This window comes from Nannobrachium achirus (assembly GCF_963921795.1).
Source record: "Nannobrachium achirus genome assembly, chromosome: 6".
NCBI classification, from domain to species: Eukaryota; Metazoa; Chordata; class Actinopteri; order Myctophiformes; family Myctophidae; genus Nannobrachium; species Nannobrachium achirus.
Genome location: NC_137815.1, coordinates 50,352,094 through 50,371,559, shown reverse-complemented (window position 1 = coordinate 50,371,559; position 19,466 = coordinate 50,352,094). Strand labels below are relative to the sequence as shown.

At 41.1% G+C, this 19,466-nt stretch overlaps 1 protein-coding gene across 1 annotated transcript; it reads left to right on the top strand.

Moving 5' to 3' along the window:
- Positions 1-488: 488 nt before the first annotated feature.
- Positions 489-16,636, top strand: LOC308287606 (intermediate filament protein ON3; the record flags this gene model as incomplete). Its single annotated transcript, XM_080728835.1, has 10 exons — positions 489-812; positions 9,517-9,725; positions 10,072-10,132; positions 10,402-10,497; positions 11,873-12,037; positions 12,911-13,036; positions 13,220-13,363; positions 13,482-13,558; positions 14,827-14,873; positions 16,530-16,636. The coding sequence occupies exons 1-10, from the start codon at positions 492-494 to the stop codon at positions 16,634-16,636; spliced, it is 1,353 nt and encodes a 450-aa protein (XP_080584961.1). The 5' UTR covers positions 489-491.
- Between the last annotated feature and the right edge of the window lie 2,830 nt (positions 16,637-19,466).

Sequence of the window (19,466 nt, the reverse complement as noted above, 5' to 3'; positions counted from 1 at the left end):
ACACGCGTCACGCGCACACACACCGTGCACTAAGTCACTGTGCAACACAGCAACACCCACAATATCAATGTCAATACAACAATAGGCCTGACATCCGACTCCTCCCTGCACTTTGTTCCTCTTCTTCCTCCTCTCCTGTCCTGTCTCAGGCTCCGCCCACCGGGGAGAGGCTTTAAAAGCCTCGTGGTCACACCTGAGATGGATCACTGAACCTGCCGATCTGTCCTCTCTCGCATCTCACCATTCTCAGCCTGTTCTCTCTCCAGTCTTTACCGTTTCAACCAGCCTGTTCTGCTTCGATCTTTGTTCACTCACTTTCTCATCGATTCCTTCTCGGGTCTTAAAACACTTTTCTTTCTTACAACTTGAACAACTCTTAAAACTTCTTCTCCGTCACCCCTTCAGCACTCTCATCTGTTCGTCTCACCGTCCATTTCTCTCCTTCTCCATCCTTCTCCATCCTTCTCCATCCTCCTCCATCCTCCTCCACCATGAGCCTGAGCCGTTCCAAGCGGATCAGCTCCAGCAGCTCCATGCGCAGCAGCAGTGGGGGCGGGGGCGGCGGTGCTCGGAGGCTGAGTGGCGGCCTGGGAGGCTTCAGCGGCGTGTCCCTGAGCAGCAGCTCGCTGTACGCGGGGGCCAACGGGCACCACTCTGGCCTGCACACCCCCTCGCTGTCCTCGCTGTCCGTCAACAAGAGCCTGCTGGCGCCGCTCAATCTGGAGATCGACCCCAACCTGTCCATGTGCCGCATGCACGAGAAGGAACAGATGAAGGGCCTCAACAACCGCTTTGCCACCTTCATCGATAAGGTAATGGAGACAGATTTAAAGCTTGTGATCTGCTATTTTTGAATAGCCAATGTATGAATGGATAGTGGTTAAAATGATTGACTTTAGCTGGGGACCCCCTGGAACCTCCTCAAGGACCCCTGTGAGAACCACTGGATTAAAAAGCTGCAATATCCATCACTTTTATGTCCTATATACTGTATATACCTGGGATTTGAACCCGGGGTCATGCGCATCATGGCAAAGGAGAACCGAGGGGCTTATGAGCTTCAGGCTGTACTACTTGTCAACCATTAGGGGTCCTACCAGACACCAGGGTCTAAATGTCTCAATGGAAGAGTAGGGAGACCACCTCCAAGAGAGAGAGAGAGAGAGAGAGAGAGAGAGAGAGAGAGAGAGAGAGAGAGAGAGAAAGAGAGAGAGAGAGAGAGAGAGAGAGAGAGAGAGATTGATAAAGGGGAAAGTGCATGCTGATACTAAATTATTTATGAAAGTTCATACTTGTTGTCTTACATTCGAGCTATCATGGTGCTATCAAGTGCAAATCTGAGTTCAACAACTGGGATTCTTTTTCAAAGTGCATCTTTTAGAGTGCCACTGGATCTTATGTAATCAGCGAAACAATATGAAATCCATACTTTAATGGTGCATGTTATTTCTGTTTGGACACCAAAGTAGACGTGCAATTGTGTATATTGAATTATAGACTTTCGATTACAGTAAATATTGGGTTTTGGTCTTTTGTGATGAGCTGAAGGAGAGCACATTCCCACAGATAGAGTATTATCTGCCATAATATTTGGTCACTGATACCCGGCTCAGGGGACAGACTTTGCTTTCTCACGGAGTCGGTATACAACTCTCACAAAAGAGCTATTGTTGGATGCTCTACACCTCAGCACAGATTCACTTCAGGGCCCAAAGTCACAGAACCTGTGGTACATCTAGGTCACTGCTAAGCAAGAACTAAAATAAGATTAAAACATTAAACGTGTAGACCGTGAACGTGATGTATTTTGTTAAGATAAGTGTTAAAAGAGTAGTTCACCTAAATAGGCCTAAATGACTTATATTTTTAATTGATTATAAACACCCCATACAGCCTTGAATTCATGGAGATTTTTTTGTTTTATGTCGCATTCCTGTGACAATAATTTGATGACGGGTCATCGGGCAATAGGAGACTCAATAGGAGACTCTGCATGGTCAGTGTTGCAGTAGTCTTGGGTTGCGCGCCCCCGACGACCCATATCTTTTCTGAGCCGGGGTCTCGCACCCCCCGAAGTTCACACCTTGACAACTGTTTAACAAAGAAACTAGCCTATTTGCATATCGATAGACCTGTATAGTAGGTGTCGAGCGACGTTCGTGACCCCCCAAACATTGAATCACCATTGCACCACTGTGCATGGTCATCAAATTATTGGCTCAGGAACACACCAAAAACATCTCAGTGAATTCAAAGCTTCATGGCATGTTTAAAAAATAAGTAATTATTTGGGGTTAACTACTCGTTTAAATGCTGTATCTCTATATTCAGATAGTAATCATTGCTATAGTAGTGTTTGTTTAAAAGCAGTGTAGGTCTCCCCAGAGGTAGAACATTTACACAAGTAAAGGTACAAAGGTATTGGCATCAACTTAAGTACCAAAAGTAGAAAAGTACTCTTTATGCAGAATGTCCCGTTTCCCAAGTTTTCAAATGTATAAAAGGTTTACAAATCTCAAGCGACCCCCATACAAGATTTGTGTGTTTAAAAAATATTCCACATTTGTAACTTTTTTTTTTCAAGATTTGTTTTAAAAATAGCACATCTACAAGCTCACATCGTGTCACATCGCTGCGCGTTGTGAGCTTGTAGATAGGATATTTTCAATAGGCAATGTGGCCTATTAATAGTCGCATATTTGGGCTTGTTTTCATAGACCTGGTTGCATGCTTATCTCTTGACACTGGTTGACACTGACGAGGGTCAGTTGGGTCCATTCCAATTAAGGATACACCTGACCTCAGTGTTGTTGTGTCGTCACAGGAACGCTGACATCCTGCTCCTTATACATTGTCTAAAAGAAAAACCATTGTAAGACTATTGTAATATTGTATTCTATTACCTCCTAGAGTTACAGTACTTTAAGGTTCTTGCATTGTTAAGAGTCGCAGCCCTGCCTCAAAGACAAATCACCCCCCCAGAGATAGGCTTGCCACTCTCGTGTACTTTTGTCTATTTTAGGTGATATTTTAAAATCATTTGAATTGATATGAAGTCTTAAGGCGAGTTAAAGTGAAGGTCCTCACATTATTCTGTAGAGTTTGGCGTGAAAGGTTGAGACCCAATGCCTTTCCAAAAGTACAATGCTATGGCAACCAAAAAACTATACAGGTGATGAATAGTTTGTGTGTAGTCTAACATTGGCATAACACAAGAAAACAAGTAAAACAAGAAAAAGAAAAGATAAATCATTGCAACAAAAACCTCATACCCAAAGGAACATGCTCTGTCAGGATATTGTTTCACACAGGAAGCCTACCAGCAAATATATTTTTGAAGCTGTTCAAACAGTCTACATGACTGCAGAGTGCAGCGAACAAAACATTGAAAACCACTTTCTTCCATTATGTTCGGAACATGCAGCTGACCTGCGCCTCTGTAAATGAGAAGGTCACAGTGACCTTGCATTAATACCACACCTACAACAGAGCTATTGTTTAGCTGACTGCGTTTTGTTGCACAGTTCAAACGCTACAGGGCGGGAGAACTTCAACAGAGTCTTTATTTTCCATCTAGGTCAGGTATTTATTCTCTCTTTATTTGCCTCAGGAATTATTATTATAGGCTATGACTGGGAGCTCTTCATGTCCTGACCTGATGAAACCTGTTTGGTTCTATTGTGTCTCTGCGGTTGGGCCAAAACAAACTATGTCCAAACTATTAACTTCAGAAATGAAAAACAAAACAAACAATGCTTTTAGTTGGATTGGTGACTTTATACATTGTCAGATACTTGAATGCGTCCTTATTATTATCATTACTTTACCTAATACAGCACGTGTGGAGTTAGGAGACGTTTGACCAGTGAATGTGGAGATAGTTGTTTTGTTTTTCATTGATGACAAAGTCTGACAAAGAAATAATAACAATTATAATACAAAGTTTGAGTTACATGGTTTAATGACAATCAATGGATCCAATGGTGAGTTAGGAAGCACATTTGTAATGCTTTTCATTTGTAAACCCCACACACAGACATAATGAGATAGGGTTAGGGTTAACGATATGTTGCTCACTCCTGGGAGTGAGAATGTTCCACCTGGCACTCTGGCAGGTTGTCCAACCTCTGGGTTAAATGCCTTGCTCAAAAGCACCTCTACACAGTACACAGTAGCATTATTAACCTTATTCTCATTTTATCACGACAACAACAACAAGACAGGGTCTAATAACAGTGTGGCTTCCCCATGGATCCAGTGGCCAGTCTACAGTATGCAATGGTGTAAAGTAACTAAGTACATTTACTGAAGTACTGTACAATTTTGAGATATTTTTTACTTTACTGGAGTATTTCCTGTTTTCAGTACTTTTACTTCTAGTCCGCAACATCTCAAAAGTAAATACTGTACTTCCACAATTATTTGAAAAGTTAGTTATAGTTACTTTGTAGATTTGGGTTATTATTACAAAATCATACATTAACCACTTCAGGCCCATATACAGTTCGGCCAGTGAAAATAGCAGATCTACAATCTCACAATTCATCGCATATAGCATCAAAATATATTCTATACATTTGAAAACTTGAAATGGGAGATTCTGCATAATGAGAACTTTCACTTCTGATACATTAAGTATATTTTGATGCCAATACTTTTGTACTTTCACTCAAGTACATTTTGAATTCCGAATTTTAATTGTAATGTATTGATACTTTTACTTAAAGGAGTAGTTCACCACTTTTCAACCTGTCTTCATATAATAGGTCCTCACTAATGTTCATGATAAAATATCACAATTTTTTTCTACTCAGTCCAAGTCTCCTAGGAGAGCTGTGGGAAGTTCAGAATCCATCGTCTTGTGACATCATCATTTTCCCCCAAAAAATGTAATCAATATTTTTGAAAAAAATATTTAGATTTTTATTATCGCGAGAACAATGGCTTCCACTTTAAAATTGCAACTTTTCAGGAATAGAAAGCCTGCAGTTTCTATAAGCTGGATTGGCAATCGATGATGTCACAAGACGATGGGTTTCTGACCTGCCCACAGCCCTCCTCTGAAAAAAAAAGGGGAAAAAAAAGTATTTTTGAGAGAGGACCAATTATATGAACATAGGTTGAAAAGTGGTGGAGTGCCCCTTTAAGTAAAACATGTGAGTTTTCCCACCACAGAACATTAGTGGGGCCTCAGTCCCTTGCATGCATGAGAGAGCATGAAAAAGGCAACCAATAAAAGCTTCCAGCTCATGTGACCATTTTCACTATAACCTGCCAGGTGATTTCCGCGCAGTCAAGGCTAAATCACAGGTGTGACTGAAGGTAAATGCTCTTTAATACAGGCCTAGTCTAACGTGAGTAATGTAGACCCAGTCTCTCTCTAATCAGATAGAATCATCACAGTGCTTGCCTGGTCTCTCTTACCTCTGAGAAGCAATTAGCGTTATCCCACAACATGGCGGCTTCTCTTTCAGTTTGGGGGAATATGATCTGGCCTCAGGCTGCATGCTAAGCCATCCATACAACACGGTTAAATGTAGGTCGTGACCTGGGAGAGTGGAAGTGCATGTCAATATGAAGAGTTTTGTTCCTAAATTACATAAACCACAGCTTGAAATACCTGAGACTCTCTCCTAAGAAACTGGGTGAACGTATATGGACGAAATTACAGCACTTACCAGTTTCTTAGGAGAAAGTCTCAGGTATTTCGAGCTGTGGTTTATGTAATTTGGGTGAACCTATATGGACGAAATTACAGCACTTACCAGTTTCTTAGGAGAAAGTCTCAGGTATTTCAAGCTGTGGTTTATGTAATTTAGGAACAAAACTCTTCATATTGATGCGCACTCCCTGGTCACAACCTACATTTAACTGTGTTGTATGGATGGCTTAATAGCCATCCATATTATAAGCTATCCTTGGCTTTTACAGACTGGTTGTAAACTGGATGTTTTGAATGGTGTAATATAGAATGTTATTGGTAACAGTTGTATCTGTCAAATGCAAGGATACACATTATAAATGGCTCACTAGACTCTCCGGGCCAGCAGACCGCACCTTCCACTTGAACCTTCCTCACTTGGGCCAGTGAAATCATTGCCATAAATTTAAAACAAAAGCCATAACCCTATAACACCTAATATTTTCCTGTGGCTACTGGTGTTTTGTAATGATTTTGATGAAATTGTCTGGTTAATTACAACAGAGTTCTGTGAGCCCATGAGCATCAATTCTTGACTGGTATTTGTCGATTCTAAAGTAATGCTCCTGGGCCAGTATGTTATTTTGTCATCACAAGAGCAGTGCAGAGACAAACTGGAGGGGCAGGTCCTCAGAGTTCCCAAAGGGTATCCAACAATCTTACATTTGCTTACTTATTGGTTCAAATTGAATGGTATCCTGAACTGAAAACGTGATCTCTGTTTACTGAAGAGTTGGGGAGACGTCACATCGTCATAGTTGTCACTGAACACTATGATAACGATCAGCATACAGAGCTATTTAACACCAATTTTAACAAAGAAACTAGAAAAATATTGTTCCTTCGAAACAATTGTGGGCTCGCTTCAAGCCAGAAAACAATGGCTATAAAAGCACAAAATGTCAAGATTGCAGGCAGTGCTCTCTTTGACGTTACTGACGTCAAAGATTGGTCCATTTTGTTCCAAAAATGTGTTGTGCAAAAGTTGACCCGCTGGTGGCGCTATAACAGGCCAATGTGAGAAGGTTGGTATCTGTTCCTTGACCTATTGGGAATGTGCTTGCAAGATTTCACGCACATCCCAGGCTGTGTTCATGATTTGAGGTGTTTTTGGCTTTGGACACTTTATCGCTGCTTGCAGCTATATTTATTATTATTATTTTATAATTTTTTTGTGTGCACTTCATAGGCATGTTAGATAAAGGTCCTTAGATTGCGTGTAGAATGTTTCATGCAAATTACAAAAAAAATCCTAGAATAAAAACGGGTTTAAGCGTTTTACAAACTGCTCAAAATTATATAGCGCCCCCCTTTGGCCATTTGTGGTAAGATTGGTTTCAGTGATATTTGAACTAACCCTCTACACTATTTTGTCATGAAAATGTGACTTTGCATGTATGTTTTAGAGGCAGAAGAATAATTTGCATAAAAATGCAATATTGTTTGAATTATTTAAAAAAGCATGTTTCAATGTTAAAGAAATCCGATCTGACAGATCTTTAGATATCGGTCCAAAGTTCACGTAAAAAAAGTTTTGTGCACGTGACGCGAAAGTTCCAGAATAAAAGTGGGTTTACGCGTTTTACAAACTGCTCAAAATGGCGGAAAATTGAAGGGCGGAGCTTACTTAACAACGACACAGATGTCTTCCGCTTGAGTCAAAGCACGCGTGTAACAAGTTGCATGTCTTCAAACGAAACGAGTCATGACTTATGCCCGTTTGAAGTTTGAATTTTCAGACGCTTCGTATAGCGCCCCCCTTTGGCCGATTGGAATAAAATTGGTTTCAGTGATACTTTGACTAACCCTCCACATCTTTGCCAAATGCCATGAACGTGTAACTTTGCATGTATGATTTAAAGGCCGAAGAATAATTTGCATAAAACCGCAATATAAATTGAATTATTAAAAAATCATTATTTAACGTACAAACTTCTCACCACATAGCCTGTGTAGATATAGGTTCAAAGTTCATGTGAAAAAAGTTTTGTGCACTTGACGCGAAAATCCCAGGAGGAGATAGATTTTTACTGTTTTTCATATAATTCCAAATTGTGGGAGACCTAAAGGTCAGAGGTCAAAAGTTAGAGGGTAAAAGTTGTTCGGCATGAGGAGACGCATAAGTGTATACAGGTTTCATGGCTTTACCTCAAACACAGCATGAGCTATACCTGTTCAAAGTTCGCACTTTCGAAGGCTTCCAACAGCGCCACCATTTGGCTGATTGCTGTATAAAATAATAGCACACGTCGCCACTGTAAACTGAACACATTGATGTTTTTATTTTCATTTTCTCACTAAGTATGTAGGAGTAGAAAGGAACCGAAGTTTTTTGATACTTGCACTGACTGCCTGCCTAGTATAGAAATAATGACAATATCTAAAGTGTGCTCGCCTTATAGGCGAGCCCACAATAAGAATATCATTTACACCACCTTTAATCATGAAAACACAGATAGTAAGAAAGAAATTTAGCACTGTGTATCCAATCACACGGGAGTCAACCAAGTGAATTGTAAGGGTTGTTTTTAATTTTTTTCAGTGTATTTAAAATGATCCATTTAAAAGTTAAAATAGGTCATATGATAGTCAATCCATGTGTTCCATTTCCAGGCCCATTATCCCCATGATTTGGGGCTGTAACCTGATGGTTTGTACTGGCGTCCCGGGGATAGGATTATAGTGGCACGAGAGAACAGAACAGGACTGCGCAGAACACAGCTCTTTGTGTCATGAGTGAGAACACACATAATGGACAGAGAAAAACACTCCTCCTGGCTACGGGCTGGAAATACAAGCCGTACCGATACTGATACAGGCTTAGGGTGCCCACACACCAAAATACCTAGAGTGGAATCCGCCAATTCATTTCAATGAGAATGGAGCGTTTTTGGCAGAAATCCTCTACTGGCAAAAAACGCTCGATTCTCATTGAAATGCATTGGCGGATTCCACACTAGGTATTTTGGTGTGAGGGCACCCTTAGGAGGCAGGCCAAGGAGGTTTAAAGTAACTAAGTACATTTACTTAAACAGTGCTGTAGTACAATTTTGATTTTTAATTTACTTGAGTATTTCCAATTGTCAATGCTATTACTTCTACTCCACTGCATCTCAGAGCCAAATATTGTACTTTTACTCCACTAGTTACTTTGTAGATTTGTATTATTATTACAAAACATTACCCACTTCAGCCCACTTCAGCCCTGTATACATCTACAATGCTTGTAGATCGTCTATTTTCAAAAGATTTTAAAACATTTTATACATTTGGAAACGTGCGGTACTTCCTACTACTACTTACGTACATTATACTTTTGGTACTTTAAGTAGATTTGATACCAATACTTTTTGTACTTTTACTCAATTAATTTTGGTTTCTGGACTTTTACTTGTACATTGCATTAAATGTTTTTCAAAATTGTAAAAGATTCCCCAAATGTTTAGGCATAAGGGGTAAAATAGCTCCTCAAATTGGAAAGAGAGGATAAACTGTTGAGAACCATGCCATAATGTTGAATGCATATTGACAGGTGTCAGTCGACACTGTCAGATCATTATGAACCGCTGTTGATACAGTATCAATAACCATGACAGAAAATGATTCATTGTTAATAACCGTGTTACCAGTTACCCTGTGCCAATTATCAAAGATACTGAACAGAATTTAGTCAATGCCGTATCAGCACACACGCACTCACTCACTCACTCACTCACTCACTCACTCACTCACTTTCCACCATTTGGAATGTGAAATTTCAGAACAACACATTTCTATTTTTATTTTAAACCCACCCCGTTCCCATGTCTCCGCAGGTTCGTTTCCTGGAGCAGCAGAACAAGATGTTGGAGACCAAGCTGGACCTCCTTCAGGGTCAGACGATTTCTCGCTCCAACATAGAGCCCCTGTTCGAGGCCTACATGGCCGGCCTGCGGCGCCAGATGGACCTGGTCAACAACGACAAGACCAAGCTGGACGGAGAGCTCCGCAACATGCAGGGCCTGGTGGAGGACTTCAAGCACAAGTAACCACTGTTCATTTTGTTGACTAAAACCAAGAGAAAATGTTCATCGACTAGCTTTTTTCACTGACAAAAACGAAATAAAAACTAAGCTATGATGACAATGACTAAATATACTGATAGTCATCAAATAAAAAAACTACTAAAATGTTAGGGAGGGACTATAGGAGAAGAGATCCAGTAGAATAAGACAAGTCATCTTACGTTTGGTTGTGTGCGGGTTAGTGTCACTTTCCGGAACATGAAACTGATCAGATCATGTAAGACTAAAATTGTTTAGACTAGCTTAGAAACATAAAGGGTAAGCAACATCCTACCCCTAAACCATAAAACGCTCTTCCTCTCTCAGGTACGAGGATGACATCAACAGAAGAAACAACCTGGAGAATGACTTTGTCATCCTGAAGAAGGTGAGGTCACACGCACGCACGCACGCGCGCACACACACACACACACACACACACACACACACACACACACACACACACACACACACACACACACACACGCATTTCCCCCCTGAGAGCTGGATTGTCTAGAGGTCATACCGTCATAAGCTGTGTGTGTGTGTGTGTGTGTGTGTGTGTGTGTGTGTGTGTGTGTGTGTGTGTGTGTGTGTGTGTGTGTGTGTGTGTGTGTGTGTGTGTGTGTGTGTGTGTGTGTGTGTGTGTGTGTGTAGGATGTGGACTCCGCCTACCTAGTGAAGGCTGACCTGGAAGACAAAGTGGGAGCTCTGACTGACGAGATCAACTTCCTACGCAACATCTATGAAGAGGTTTATTATTATTATATTATTGTTGTTATTATCAGATCAACTTCCTACACGGAACATCTATAAAGAGGAGCTCACTTATTATTATTAGGTATTGTTATTTATCATCACCCGAGGTGCACAAACTTAACACACAATTGAAAAAAGTGTGGCAATACCACATTCCGTTACAAATAAAAGGCCTGTATTCAAACTTTTACTTCAGTAAGAGTACATCATGATTATACTTACAATGCCAAAGTAAAAAAAAAGAAAAAGAAAAGAAAAGAAAAAGGTTTAGTTTCAATTGCTTCAAAAAAGTATACAAGATTTGTATAAAGTATTGAAAAATGGAAAAACTCAAGTAAAGTAAACGTACCTCAAAATTGTACTTAATTTAAGTACAGTACCTGGTTAACTAGTTACTTTTCACCACTGAGAGAGACACCCACTTTAAAACAACCTTGAGAGACAGATACAACTAGACTAGTTAAACACAACTAGATAGAGAAAGAGACACTAAAGCCAGACGGAGATAAAACAAATAAAGTAAACAAAAACACAACTGATATTTTCAGGGTCTTTGCTGCAATACATTTGGGACCCAGATCAAACCCTAGAGATCTTATTTCAGTGCCTGTAACCCTTCTCCAAATTTTATAGTGAGTATGGACAATATTTGTTTTGGGACCAGTATATAAACTATATTAACTAAAATACTAAAATCTCTGTTCGATTTTTAATTAATGATCTCACAGTTGAAGATTGTTTTTTTATGCACATGACTGAAACCTGGTTAGACTAGAATAGCAGTGTGAGCAGTTATTGAGTCATGTTCAGCAGAATACAGCATCTATCAGTCAGTGACGACAGTGAGACAGGGAAAATTGCCACCATTTACTATTTCAAAGCTTTAAGCTGTACAAAGGTCGACCAGGGACATTTCTTTGAATATCTTGCCCTTGTGTTTAACCCATTTAGACCTGAGCCAAATTCTAGGTTTTCTGAAAAATGTACAAACAAAAGAATTACAAAAAATGAATGTTGCTATACTGTCATCCATCAGTGGTTCTCAAAGTGGATTCCAGCAGACGATATCCCTGTTGTCATGCCTTAGTATGGTTTTGCATGTATCAGGTGATTCCAGGAACTCTTTGGGTTCCTTTAGGGGGGTCTAAATGGACCCATACAATTCTGTAACTTTGACAGTATACAAATGGAACCAAATGGACCCTATTTGGTCCATTTGGTTCCATTTGTACACTGTCAGAGTTAAGGGAAGACCTTGACATTTAAAAGTTTGAGAAACATCAACAAACACCCCAAAAGGGGTTCTCGGTTAAATTATGAACCACAGCAGTGGTTCTCAACCTTTTCTATTATTATTACTGTATTCTAGGAGCTCAGGGAGCTTCAGAACAGCATCAAGGACACATCAGTGGTGGTCCAGATGGACAACACCAGGAGCCTGAACATGGAGCAGATCGTTGCTGAGGTCAAGGCCCAGTATGAGGACATCGCTGCCCGCAGCCGAGACGAGGCCGAGAACTGGTACAAGATCAAGGTAGGCAGACACGTGCACACATAGACATCAAAGGGGGCTTGAGCCCCTGCCCTTTTATTCGTCTGTAGAAAGTGCCCTCCCCAGACCATGAATGCAGTTTTCACTATGGTGACAGAAATGCAAACGCCCTTCTGTCCATGGCATACCTGAAGGCAGCATTCAAGAGAATTTCCTTATCCAAACTCTCCTGAACTTGAATGCAGCATCTTATGTTGAAAGAATTGTCCTTTCTGTGTAGAAATCCACGCTGTACGCCACATCTCCAGTATTGACTTGATTATGCTTAGTTCAGTTCAGTGTGGTATCAGGATCCGAAAATAGCCCCTGCCTCTCTAACATTCTCTGCACGTCCCTGAAGTTAAGTAACCTCTGACCCGGACCCTGCCGCATTGGCCTCAACTCTGACCATGTTCATTTTGTCGACTGATGTTCGCCGACAAGCTTTTTGCACTGACGAAAATGAAATAAAAACTAAGCTATGATGACTAAAACTAAGACTAAATACATTCTGTCAACAAATAAAAACTAGACTAAAATGTTAAGGGAGGGACTAGTGGAGAAGAGATCCATAGAACTAAAAGACAGGCTGCGCTCGGGTGATGCGCTCTGAAAATAGCAGATCTACATTTTCACGTGTCGCAGCCAGCTTGTAGATCTGCTATTTTCAGTGTGCAAACAAGTGTAAATCAGCCATTAGGACGCCATCAAGGCCTACCAAAATACATCTGTGTCGCCAAAATCAACTGCACATTTAGTCAACTAAAATCTCAAGATATTCAGTCGACAAAAACTAAAACTTTTCAGATGACTAAAATAGGACTAAAACAAAATGAAAATGTATGAATAAACTAAATCAAAATGTGTTCTGTGTAGTTTGACCAGATGGCGGTGCAGGCCAGTCAGTTCGGAGATGAGCTGCGCCTGGTGAAGGGAGAGATCGCTGAGGTTGGCAGGATGATCAGCCGACTGCAGAGTGAGATAGAGTCTGTCAAAGCACATGTACGTATGTATGCACCTCTCTCTCTCTCTCTCTCTCTCTCTCTCTCTCTCTCTCTCTCTCTCTCTCTCTCTCTCTCTCTCCTCCTCCTCCAATTAGCAATAGATAAATAGAAATTTCTCATTTCAACCAAAAGTGCCCTTTTAGAAACGTCAGCCCCTTCTCCTCCTCTATATCATCCTCAGCGTGGGAACCTGGAGAACCAGCTGGCTGAGTCTGAGGAGAGAGGAGAGCTGTCTACGAAGGAGGCCAGGGCCAGGACCAGAGACCTGGACGATGCTCTGCAGAGAGCCAAGCAGGACATGGCCCGACAGCTCCGAGAGTACCAGGTAATATAGCCTATTAGATAAAGACAGACAGACAGACATACAGACAGACAGACAGTTCAGGGCATAATCACAAGATGTATGAACTCTCAATGATCATCATGTTCTTCTTGATCCTCAGGAACTGATGAACGTGAAGCTGGCTCTGGACATTGAGATCGCCACCTACAGGAAGCTGCTGGAAGGAGAGGAGGACAGGTGAGAGGAGGGGAGGAGAGGAGCGTACAGCTCAGCCAGACGGGAGGGAGGGAGGGAGGGAGACAGGTCAGGGTATAGTCAGGGAGGACAGATGAGGAAAGAACTGGTGAGGAGAGGGCAGGTGAAGACATGAACCAGAATGTGCACCTCAGATTTTTTTCAATGTTTGTACAAAGTCTGTAGGAGTTATATCCCTCCTGGTGCCACTATAACAGGCCGATATGAAACATTTGAGGCTTAGGTTCTGCTCTGTACTTAAAGTACCAAAAGTAGAATCAGCATCGCAACGCATTGTGAGCTTGTAGATTGTCTATTTTCAAATGAAATGCATCTAGGGCTGAAGTGGTTAATGTATGTTTTGTAATAACTAGCCCTTACCCGTTCAAAGATATGAGCTCCGAAATGATGTGCAGTGTGTGGGTTATGGGATGTGCACTGTGCACACAGTATATGAGGGATGGAAAGTAACTTTAACTGGTGCTTGCATGCTAATATGTAGGAGCATCAATGTAAGAAATACCCGTTCCATTTAACGGCTACAGAGATACTGTGTACCGATCTGCATGATTTTTGGACAACATCTGTAACAGGGCCAGACCCCCCCCCGCCCGCCCGCCTGCCTGCACACCCCCCCCCCCCCGTGTGTGTGTGTGTGTGTGTGTGTGTGTGTGTGTGTGTGTGTGTGTGTGTGTGTGTGTGTGTGTGTGTGTGGGTTTGTGTGTGATTGTGCATGGCCTGAACAACAGCGCCCCTCCCTTAACATGTGTGGTCACAAAAGGTACTGTAGGCTAAATAGATATAGATACACCATAAAAATGCTAATATACAGCATACGATTTGTGAAAGTGACAAACAGGCTTCACAGTTATGTCAGGTGTGTTCATATGCTGATGGTGATGCGATTTCAGATCAATTGCTCCAGCCACCGAGGAGAAACGCTGTGACAGACAGACAGACAGACACTCACTCACTCACTCACTCACTCACTCAGACATTCGCAAAATTATAGTATAGATAATCAAATTCTACAAAGTAAAAAGTAACTGAAGTTTTCAAATAATTGTAGTGGAGTAAAAAGTAAAATATTTTCCTCTGAGATGTACCGTAGTAAAAGTAGAAGTATTGGAAATTTAAAATACTCCAGTAAAGTAAAAATACCTCTGAATAATCACCACTGGCCATCTAATCACTGTGTTCCTTAGGTCTATATGTTAAAGTTAAAGTTAAAGTAAACATACAAAGCCATCTTAATCGTTGTGTTCTTCTAGACTGGGGCACCAGTCCATCCTCAGCATCCATCCAGTCAACTGCTACAGTAAGTAGAGAAAACGTGAAGTAGAGTAAGTGTCTGTTATGTTTCTCTACTCCGGGGGTCTTCAACATTCCAGTGGTTCTGGGACCCCTAGGGGGTCCTCAGAGTGGGGGGGCCCAAATCTTTGTGTGACAGAAACCTTTTTAGTTGTTATTTAGTTTTTTTACATTAACCACTTGAACCCTACTGCATTTTTGGGGGAAACATAACCATTAAGATGCCTATACATTAAGATTGGCTTCCAAAGATACAAGCTCACAGTGGTGCTTGTAGATTGGCTATTTCCATTGTCAGACTGTGCCAAAGGTCAACAAGTTTACCAAGTACTGAGAGTTTTAAAATGTCTGGAAATGCACTGATGATAGTGCCGTGTCAAACAAGTCTATGAAGCTGTCTATGAAATCTAAGAAAAGAAAGTATTAATATTTTCACATTTTAAGTACAAGTATCGATACTGCTAGGCCTATGTAGAAAGTTACAAGATATATGCAGAGTGTCCCATTTCACAATCTTTCAAATGTATAAAATGTAAAAAAAAAAGAAAGAAAAAAAAATTGCATTGTGAACATGTAGATCGGCTATTTTCAAATGGCCAAAATGTATGTGGAGTTGTTGGGGTTCCCGCTGGCCTACCGGTCCAGGCACATACCACATAGGCTCTGATGCCTGACGGCTTGTCGTGGGTTCAAGGTCCGATCCTGGCGACCTTTGCTGTGTGTCACTCCCCATCTCTCTCCCTATTCCCTGTCTTATCAATAAAGGCACAAAAGCCTCAAAATAAGAAAAATGTATATGGGGTTGAATTGGTTAATTTATGTTTTGTAATAATAATCAGAATCTACAAAGTAACAAGTAACTAAAGATTTCAAATAATTATAGTGGAGTAAAAAGTATAATATTTGCCTCTAAGAAGTAGTGGAGTAAAAGTAAAAGTACTATTTTAGGAATACTCCAGTAAAGAAATAATACCTAAAGATTGTACTTAAGGGGCACTCCACCACTTTTCAACCTATGTTCATATAATTGGTCCTCACTCAAAAATAGCTTTTTTCTTTTTTTTTTCCTCAGAGGAGGGCTGGGCACTGGGCAGGTCAGAAACCCATCGTCTTGTGACATCATCGATTGCCAATCCAGTTTATAGAAACTGCAGGCTTTCTATTCCTGAAAAGTTGCAATTTTAAAGTGGAAGCCATTGTTCTCGCGATAATAAAAATCTAAATATTTTTTTCAAAAATATTGATTACATTTTTTTTGGGAAAATGATGATGTCACAAGATGATGGATTCTGAACTTCCCACAGCTCTCCTAGGAGACTTGGACTGAGTAGAAAAAAATTGTGATATTTTATCATGAACATTAGTGAGGATCTATTATATGAAGACAGGTTGAAAAGTGGTGAACTACTCCTTTAAGTACAATACTTGAGTAAATGTACTTTGTTACACCATTTCTCTCTCAGATAAGGGGTCCTTGGCCTGAAAAATGTTGAAGACCCCTGCCCTCTTTATTCAGTACAGTACATTGTCTTTTTCAAACAGAACCATGTGACTACAGTAAGTATCTCCTCCTCTTCTCTCTCTCTCTCTCTCTCTCTCTCTCTCTCTCTCTCTCTCTCTCTCTCTCTCTCTCTCTCTCTCTCCCTCCATCTTTCTGTTGCAGATACTAAGTCTTCAGACGGTTACCACAGCAGCAACAGCTCTCCGGCTCCGAGGGTGCTGATCAAGACGACGGAGACCAGAGACAACTCTAGATTCAGCTTCCACTGAGTCTGAGGACCTCCTTCACACTCACACACACACACACACACACACACACACACACACACACATACACGCACACACACACACACACACACACACACACACACACACACACACACACACACACACACACACACACACACACGTGCGCACACGTGCGTACACACGCACACGCACGCACATAATGATACACACACACACACGCACGCGCACGCGCACGCACGCACGCACACACACACACACACACACACACACACACACACACACACACACACACACACACACACACACACACACACACACACACACTTACACACACATTCTGTGCTCACACATCTTTCAGAGGGTAATCTATCCGGGTGCAGGTTTAAGTAGAAATAAACAGAGATGTAAGGCAGAGGTACGGGCAGGACCACAACTTGATATTATTTGCTTTTTGAGTTATTTTTTGTCCCCTTTCCTTTTTTTTTTACAAAATAGCTGCTAGAACAGCGGCAAGAATGGCTATTAACGAAGCTACACGTACACTGCTTTGGAAACCAAAGAATAGGCTCAAAAAAGGACTTGAGGTTAATTGGCTGGTACAGTAGGTGGGTTAGGTTGGAGTATGGAGGTTGACTCTGGACCCTTTGGTTTGGAATTCTGATGGTCTCTCTGTAGACAGAGCCACACTCAAACAAACACACACACACACACACACACACACACACACACACACACAATTTCAATTCAATTCAAAGGAGCTTTATTGGCATGAGAAAACATACGTTTACATTGCCAAAGCAAGTGTCACAAATAAAATAAAAACTGTTGAAAATGGGGAACATATACATTAGGAGGGAGTACAGCATTGTATAAACAGAGCTATGTCGCATTGTGACATTATATTATATATATATATATATATATATATATATATATATATATGGTTGTGTTTCTAGCCTTCTTTTGTCACAACAGTTCACAAATCTTGCTGCTGTGTTCGTACATTGTTGTATTTCTCCAAGTAGGTATGGGAGTTTTCCATCATTGGTCATGTTTTCAAACTCACTTTGGGTGTGTGTAATCTGTGGGAAGTATGTGTCTCTGATGTCTTGGTATAGTGGGCAGGTGGTGAGAGAGAGAGAGAGAGAGAGAGAGAGAGAGAGAGAGAGAGAGAGAGAGAGAGTGGGAGGGGGGGCTGGAGGGTGAATGGGAGTAGGTGCTGTCCATATGTATTCTTTTATTTCGGGGCTTGGCCAAATCCGCTTCACCGGGTGAAATAATACAGCTTTCACCACTGGAATTGCGTTATGGAACATACTCATTGTTGCATTGTATGCGTTTATTTTTGGAGCGGTGAAAGCGCTCCCAATGAACAGGTATATCCGTGGGTATGTGGCTGGGTGGCTGGCTGGGTGGCTGGCTGGCTGGCTGGCCGTGTCCGTAGCCTGGGCAATACCTTGAGTGGCCACACACAACACACTAGTTAAAGGAGGGGCGCTGTTTTGTGCAGGCCAGGCACACTCACCACTCACTCACAGGCACAGTTTACACTCACTCACTCACTCACATAGGGTACAGCTGCTCAAATTCACCGCTCCACTTCGAACCGAGGTTTGATTTTTTCATAATGCAACGTATGGTGAAGTATTGTAGTGCAGGTAATCGCAATAACCACGGATCTTGTGAAAAATGAAAACGGGACCGCCAAATATTGTAAACTTTCTGCGATTCTGCCAATAATCATATCTTTTGGCCCCATTTACACTGGCAGCCAAATCCAGCCTGAATCAGATCTGTGTCACATCCAGATTGGAATCTGATTTGTTCCATGTGACCATCATGTGACCATTTAAACCAATCAGATTCCAATATGGATGTGACACAGATCTGATTCTGGCTGTATTTGGCTGCCAGTGTAAATGGGGCCTTAGGGACTCACATCTGAGTTTTTGCTGGGTCAAACAAGGGAATCACGTGACGTTGACCCCCTTCCCCTATTCGCTCATACTAGGACATGACGTATGTGTAGCCAGAAGAAGAATAGAAGTAGAAGGAGCTCAGCACAGAAACCTCAGTTTTTTTCCATTCTTCCAATTCCAATCTTTCATCAGGATGACCTTCCCATTTAGATAAACTCTTTTTACGCTATCTACTCCAAACCTGTAATGTAGTATCTCAGCAGAGTGTGGAAAATTACAACACCTCCTGTATTAACTGTAATACTTTATCATTTGCAACCATCTGCATATGTTTTTATGTAGGCTACATTCATGTTTGTCATTCATACTCTTTGTTATGACTGAGTTATCGAGGCTGTTGGGCCTTGTATCTCCATATTTTAACCCCCTTTTTTTTGTAAACAAATTCCCTGTTTCGTCATATCACAGTGTCATACAAAAGTTATGCTCTTTTTATCCTGAAAAGTCACAGTTTTGCCAAAACTGTTACTTTTCAAGATTCAATTACAATTGACATTTTGGACATAATGAGGTTTCCAACAACAACAATATGTAAAGATATTCATATCTGGGGGGCCATAAAAACAGCAGCATGTCCTATTTTAGGTTCCTGAACCTTAGTTTGAGAAATGCGTTTATTATTATTAGGCTTTCTTGTTAGACTTCATATTATCGATCATGTGACTGACATGCGGTATATTGGTGGTGATATTCAAATATTATACACAATGAAATCATTCTATAGGCCAGGGAACTATGATCATATAGCACACATCTGATTCTTTCTGTAGATTGTTTGGTCCAAATGCCATCCCATCATGTCAGCTGATGGTTATAGGTCATGTTATCTTGTAGTTTAGATACTGTACTATCTTGTCAAGTGTAGAAACTTT